Here is a 6,996-nt window from a genome sequence, read left to right on the forward strand (position 1 = left end):
GACAGGGACCTTAGAGGCCTACCCCTCAGATTACAGATCAGGAACCAGGCCCAGACAGGGAAAAAGAGAGCCGTATTGCCACGCCGGGATCCAGTTTCTTGACCTCCAGTCCAGGCAAAGGCCAGTGCGGTGTCATTGATCCGCCCTCCCCTGGTCCTGGGTTCAGAAGTTAATTCAGGCCAATTACAGGAGGGGCCCTCCTCCCAGGAATAGCCTAGAGAGTCAGTCCAGGGAATTCTTCCTTGAAAGCCTGAGAAATGTCCAAGTTACTCATTAATAGTTCCATAAAGAAGGTACAAACAGGGAGGGAGGGAGGGCAGGCCAGTGCGGTGTCATTGATCCGCCCTCCCCTGGTCCTGGGTTCAGAAGTTAATTCAGGCCAATTACAGGAGGGGCCCTCCTCCCAGGAATAGCCTAGAGAGTCAGTCCAGGGAATTCTTCCTTGAAAGCCTGAGAAATGTCCAAGTTACTCATTAATAGTTCCATAAAGAAGGTACAAACAGGGAGGGAGGGAGGGCAGGGAGCCAGGTCCTCCCCAAGCCTAGCGGGGGGCTCTGCTGGAGGTGCTGGGCCCACAGTTTGCTGTGTGACCTTGAGCACACTGCTGACCCTGTCAGCCAGGTGCTCTGCCTTACCCAGAGGGCGCATACCATCACCTTGAACAGGCCTTGCTGTGGGCATCCGCTCTGGCCCTCTCCTGGTTCCATTAAGACTAGGGGCTGTTTGGCTTTGAAACAGGAATGGCTCAAGCAGTAAGGTGTCAGCTGGCCTGTCCTGCCCTCCACTCCCCAGGGGTGGGGAAAATTGGTGCTGAGGCCCAGCGCCTTGCCACCACAGACTAAGTAACCCCAGATGGAATGAGTGACCCTGGGATGGGCATTGACATTCTCCTCACATTTTTACCTCAGAGCATCCTCCTGCCTATCCTGGATGATCTCCTTCCTTGAAGGACCAGGGGAGAGGGGCAGAGCACAGAACCCAGGAGGAGTCAGAGGCATCCCCAGTACCTCTCTGCCCGCAAAAGAAAGGAGTAGGGGGCATGGGACAAGAAACCAGGAGACACCCCCTGGGAGCGAGGGCAGGCTGGAGACAGCAGCTCAAGCCAGGGCAATAAGGAAGAGGCAGATTAGACTGAGGAAGGGGCCGGAGAAGAAGAGGCCCCCCCTTTAGCTGAATCACCCTTACACTGACTCCCCAGCTCGTTCAGGAACCTGTGTTAAGGCTGAAGCTACCCAGAGGAAGGAACAGCCAAGCTTGTCTTGGAGACATCCCAGTCTAAGGCAGGACCGCCCTGGTAGATTCGAGTTGAAGCTCCGCCCTTGCATGATGCCGTGCCCCAGCCCAATGGGCGTTGGGCTCGCAGCGAGTGACAGGGAGAGCTCCTGACGCATTGGCTGGACTTGCAGGTCTGTCAGCCTATAACGCCTCTCCCCAAGTTCTTTGCATCCATGTCTCTCCTGCCATTCAGGTGTCAGCTCAGATGTCACCTCCTCAGAGAGGCCCTCCCTGACTACCTCTGTTACTCTCCCCTATCTCTGCTACTCTCCCTTACTCTGCTTTATTTCCTTCCTTTCACTAAAATGGTCCTTCAGAATGTAAGCTGCTTGAAAACAGGGAGCTTGTCTGTTGTGTTCACACCCAACGTAGGGTCTGGCTCAAGAGATATTTGTCGAATGAGTGAATAAAGGGGTGGGATGAGTTTTGAGATATTTTTTAATAAAAAAAAAAATTGAGGTATAATTTACATACCATAAAATTCATCTATTCCAAGTGTACAATTCAATGGTTTTTAGTATGTTTAGAGTTGTAAACCCATGACCACAATCTAAATTTAGAGCATTTCCATCACCCCAAAAAGAAACCCATACCCATTTGCAGTCACTCCACACCCAGCCCTCGGTAACAACTACTCTACTTTCTTTATCTACAGATTTTCCTATTCTCGACTTTCATTAAAATGAAATCATACAGTATGTCATCTTTTGTGTCCAGCTTCATTCACTCGGCATACTGTTTTCAAGGTTCCTCCACGTGGCAGCACGTATCACTACTTCACTCCTGTTTATGGTCGAATAACATTCCATTGTGTGGATGTGCCACGTTTTGTTGCTGGATATTTGGTTTGTTTCCACTTTTTGGCTATTATGAATAATGCTGCTATGAACATGCATGTACATGTGTCTGTGTGGACATATGTTTTCAGTTCTCTGTGGCGTATATTGAGGAGCGGAATTGCTGGGTCATGTGGCAACTCCATGCCGAGACAGGTTTTTAAAGCAAGAACCATGGCTGGTGGCAGACCCCCGGTAGCTTTCGGCCCAGCTTTGCTGCATGCTGAAGGTGGAGAAGCTGCTGGAGGGGGAGGCACAGGCTTTCTAGGGAAACCAACCAAGGCCCAGCTCAGAGGAGGAAACAGGCTTTTACGCTGTGTTCCAGGGGCCGCAGGTGCCAGCATCTTGGGGAAGCAGGTCTGAGAGTGGCTTGAAGAACTTTGCACAGAAGACTAGGTTCGGGCAAGGGGCAGGAGCGGGTCGGAGCTGGGTCACAGTTGGGTAGGGCGGTACTTGCAGGAATTTGAGAAGAAAGGTAGAGAAGGAGATAGCGAATAGAGCAAAGTGGGGAAGAACTCAACGAGCCTTCGGCTAAGAGGGCACATGCCGGGGAGAGGCTGAGGCTGAGGCGAGGCTGGGAAGAGGCTGGGAAACTGTGAAAGCCATTTATCTGCCCTGATGCCTTTGAGATAAAGGGGTCTCCCAAACTGCCCAGGGTGGTTAGACAGGTCCCCAAGAAACCAGGAAAGAAACCCTAACCTTCTGTCTAAATACCCCCTCCTTTTTCCTGCCTGACAAAACACATACCTGTACACTCTGCCAGCCAAGTGGCTTTGTGTTCTCTTTGACCAATTTCCTGCTCTCCTAAGGAAGGTCAAGTCCTGATTCTTCTGGCCCTGATTGTACCCTTCTCCTTATTGGTCTGCATATAGTGGCCTCCTTCAAGATCTCTGTCTATGCTAGGAGCCAGAAAAGAGAAAGAGGGAGGGGGAAGGAGGGAAGGAGGGGTGAGGGGGAGAGAGAGAGAGAGAGAGAGAGTGTGTGTGTGTGTGTTAAATGTTGCAATGCTTAATGATTATGCCTACGTAGTGAATTCTTTGGGCTCCTATTCTCCCCTGAACCCATTTAACCTCTAAGGTTTTCCATACCCAGTCCCTCCAATGCATGTCCTTATGGAGGCATCCAGGCACCCTATTCAGCCCTGGCCCTCAGTCTAGGCCAAGCAATAGGCAGGACTGAGCAGGAATCCTAGAGAAAGAAGCGCTGCCTGACTCTCCTCTCCTCCCACTCCCCTGCAACAGCTGGCCCTTTCCCCGTTCAGCCAATCCCCAAATGACAAGCACTAGCCTGGTGCACAAGCCAGTAATCACTTAAGCTGAAAAGCACTTGCAGGAGTGTTAGCATTTTAACTGAGACGTGGGGAGGCCCCAAGGAATCAAGCTTTAGAGACTGGGTTCAGGGCTGGTGAAGGTTCTGTTTGTTTGGGGGATGGGGAATCATGATGGGCTGTCCAGCCCTAGCTAGGCGGTGAGTCCCACCTATATACAGGCCACCCCTGTAATATCCCTCCATTTCCACTGAAGTCTGCTTTGCTCTTAAACAAAGGAATGTCTTTGGACATTTTAACTCGGGGATGGGAGGACTGAGGTTCAGAATTTAAACCTGAAATACTGATAAGACCTACTTTCCCCACCTTACTCTACTCCCACCCCTCAGATCCCAGCAGGAAGCCCCAAAGGCCCAGTTTCCTTTCCAGGTGTCAACTCAGGTATAGTCAGCTCATGCCTGTGCCTGGAGAAAATGGGGTATAATTTGAACCCTGCTGAGTTGAAGCTGACTATTCATAAAGCAAGAGGCATTTCAAAAGTATCTGGTTCTAGAGACAAATGTCTGGGTTCAAATCCTCGCTAGGCTTCTTAATAGCTGTGCGAACCTGGCAAGTCTCTTAACTCTCTGCGCCTTAGCTTCCTTCTGCATAAGAGGTAAATAATAACACTACTCTTCGGGGTTGTTGTGAAGATGATATTGATACAAATGAGATACTTTCCTGGCATCCGGTAAGTGCTCAACAACGTTGGTTATTATTGCTACCATTATCATTTTTTTCCTATGAGCTGGTTCCCTGCTGCAGGACCCTTTCTACTACCTGTCAGAGCCCCCCGCTTAGTGAGGAACCCTGAGGATGGGGCAAAGCAAGTGAGGAAGAGATGGCCCAGTTGGATGTGTATCTCTGCCCTTTTCACAAAATCTGGCACACCAACGTGCCATTTAGAATTATCCTCATTCCCTTTCCTGTTCTTTGCACTACACATATTCCTAAAAAGTTCTAGGGAAGGGAGCTTTTGTAAGTCAAAATACTTAAAAAACAAGGAAAAAACAGAAAAACACCTTGATAGATCTCTAATTAAACCTCTAGGCATATCACCTCACACCGGTCAGAATGGTTATCATCAATAAATTAACAAACAACGAGTGTTGGGGAGAAAAGGGAACCCTCGTGCACTCTTAGTGGGACTGTCAATTGGTGTAGCCACTATGAAAAAAGAAGTATGGAGATTTCTCAAGAATTAAAAAAATAAAACTACATATGACCCAGCAATTCCATTCCTGAAGAAATTTATCTGAAGAAATCCAAAACATTAATTCTAAAAAATATGTGCACCCCTATGTTCACTGTAGCATTATTGACAATAGCCAAGACATGGAAGCAATCTAGGCGTCCATCAATAGACAAATGGATACAGAAGAGGTGGTACATATATACAATGGAATATTACTCAGCCATAAAAAAGAACAGACTCTTGCTATTTGCAACAACGTGGATGGACCTAGAAGATATAATGCCAAGTGAAATAAATCAGACAGAGAATGACAAATACCATGTGATTTCACTTTTATGTGAAATCTAAAAAAGTAAAATAAACAAACAAAACAGAAACAAATGCATAGATACAGAGAACAAAGTGATGGTTGTCAGATGGGAGGGGAGTTGGAGGGATGGATGAAAAAGGTGAAAGGGATTAAGAAGTTATAAAAATAGTCACAGGGATGTAACATGCGGCACAATAATATAGTCAATAAGATTGAAATAACTGTGTATGGTGCCAGAGGGTTACTAGACTTATTGGGGTGATCACTTCGCAAGGTATATAAATGTCTAATCACTATGTTGTATACCTGAAACTAATATAAAATTGTATGTCAACTGTAATTGAAAAATAAATTTTAAAAAAACCTCTAGGCAGAAGCAGAATGGATCTTGAGCTTTTTAAGATTTTCTGAATCTCATGTACATCCAATCCTGTACAAAACCCACAGAAACACTAGAGTACGCAAAGAGACTTGCTTCTTAAGAGAATTCTTTGGTTTACGAGAGGCTTTGGTAATGGGATAATCACTCCCTAATTGATAATGATTTGTCAGTTGGGTGGCTTAAACTGGGTGGGGCCCATCCCTATGACACTTGTGCCCCCTCTTCCATCGGCTCTGGAAGCCAGGTGGACAGGAAAACCCACGCTCATGATTACCTCTAGGAGTGAGCCAAAGGGTGAGAGCCCTTGGCCCAGAACAGCCCCCAGAGGTTTCTCTGGGATAGCCCAGCTGTGGTTTTGTTCCCAGGCTGCCTGCCTGCTTGAGCCGGTGCAATCCAGGAAACCATCCAACCCAGAGCTGGGACCAGGGAAATCTCCAGCAGCCTATGCCTTGCAAGTGATCTATCCCCTGCTTTGGGTCTGTTTCCCCCGCTGCCCTAGGAGAGTGATCCTGCTACCTTTCCAAAGGGCTCCTCGGAGGTGGCCCTGTCCAATCTGAGCAGGAGAATGAGGCTCTACAATGGAATCCAAAAGAGGGGGCCATGCCAGGCGCTCCAGAGCCCTGCGGTGTGTAGAGAGGCCAGGGAGGAGTAATATGGGGTGAAGGAGTGGAAGGGACCCTGGCACAGGAACAGAGGATCAATTTACCAAGCAATGGGAAAGACACCCTGCATCTTCCTCCAAGGACTAAGTGGGGAGGCGGTGTGTGTGTCTCAGAGGCAGAAGGAGTCTGCCTCCACGGTCCAATGAAGGAACGAACCCTGGCCCCTCCAGAACCGGAGCACACAGGACCCACAAGCCCCGGGACCACTTCGGGGGGGTGGGGGGAAAGACAGCCTGTGTCAGCTGATCCGGAACTGATGGTGTGAGTGGAACGCGCCCCAGGGCGATCCGTCAGCCTCGGCCTGCTTTGGCACCTCGCAGGGCCTCTGAGGCGACACTCCTACTCTCCTTCCACTTCACTTCCAATTCTGCCTCAGGCAACAGGGGCTCAGGACGAACCTCAGACCCGCTGCGCAGGAGGGAGAGACTCGTCCCTCTGCAAACTCCATCACCCCTCTCCCTGTGGGGTGTGGGTGGGGTCAGAAGGGTGAGGCCTAGGTTTACACCTTCACAGAGGTGAGTGAAGGCCGATAAATCATCCAGAAATCACCTTCAGTCTTGGGAGTTTTCCGGGTAGAGTTGAGGGAGGAGGGGGCGGGGGTGGGGGGGAGGCTGCCTTTGCCTAAGCAGGGGAGACACAGCTAGGGAGCTGAGGGGGGTGGTCGCAGCTCCAGCACCGCGGGGGCAGAGACAAGGGAGGAGGGCAGGGGAGGGCAAGGGAGGGAAGGGTCTGCGCCGCGAGGGCCCGGCACTCACGTCCTCTTGAAGACGCCCCCGAGGGCGCTGCCCAGCAGGAGGCAGAGCTGCTGGGAGAAGAAGACCCAGGAGATCTGGGACAGAGAGCTGTGAGTCTGGCAGCGCAGGTCCAGCAGCGTGGGCCCCAGGAAGGCGATGCACAGGCCGAAGCTGAAGAAGACGCTCCAGTAGGTGAGCGTGGGCTGCAGGTTGCGGCGGAGCAGTCCCGACAAGCGGCCGTCGCAGCCCATGGCCCCGGCTGGCAGACGGACTGGCGGCTGCTGGCCCCGAGCCCG

At 50.4% G+C, this 6,996-nt stretch overlaps 1 protein-coding gene across 3 annotated transcripts in view; it reads right to left on the minus strand.

Moving 5' to 3' along the window:
* Positions 1-6,990, minus strand: part of MFSD4A (major facilitator superfamily domain containing 4A) — a 31,361-nt gene extending 24,371 nt beyond the window's left edge. For 2 of the 3 annotated variants that reach the window (XM_006922851.2, XM_025040506.1), the window contains exon 1: positions 6,722-6,990. In XM_006922851.2, the coding sequence (XP_006922913.1) occupies positions 6,722-6,951 (230 nt within the window). In that variant the 5' untranslated portion in view covers positions 6,952-6,990. The remainder of the gene's footprint in view (positions 1-6,721) is intronic. The other variant, XM_006922852.3, reaches the window with a different exon arrangement.
* Positions 6,991-6,996: the final 6 nt, after the last annotated feature.

Source organism: Pteropus alecto, unplaced genomic scaffold (assembly GCF_000325575.1).
Source record: "Pteropus alecto unplaced genomic scaffold, ASM32557v1 scaffold359, whole genome shotgun sequence".
Lineage (NCBI taxonomy): Eukaryota > Metazoa > Chordata > Mammalia > Chiroptera > Pteropodidae > Pteropus > Pteropus alecto.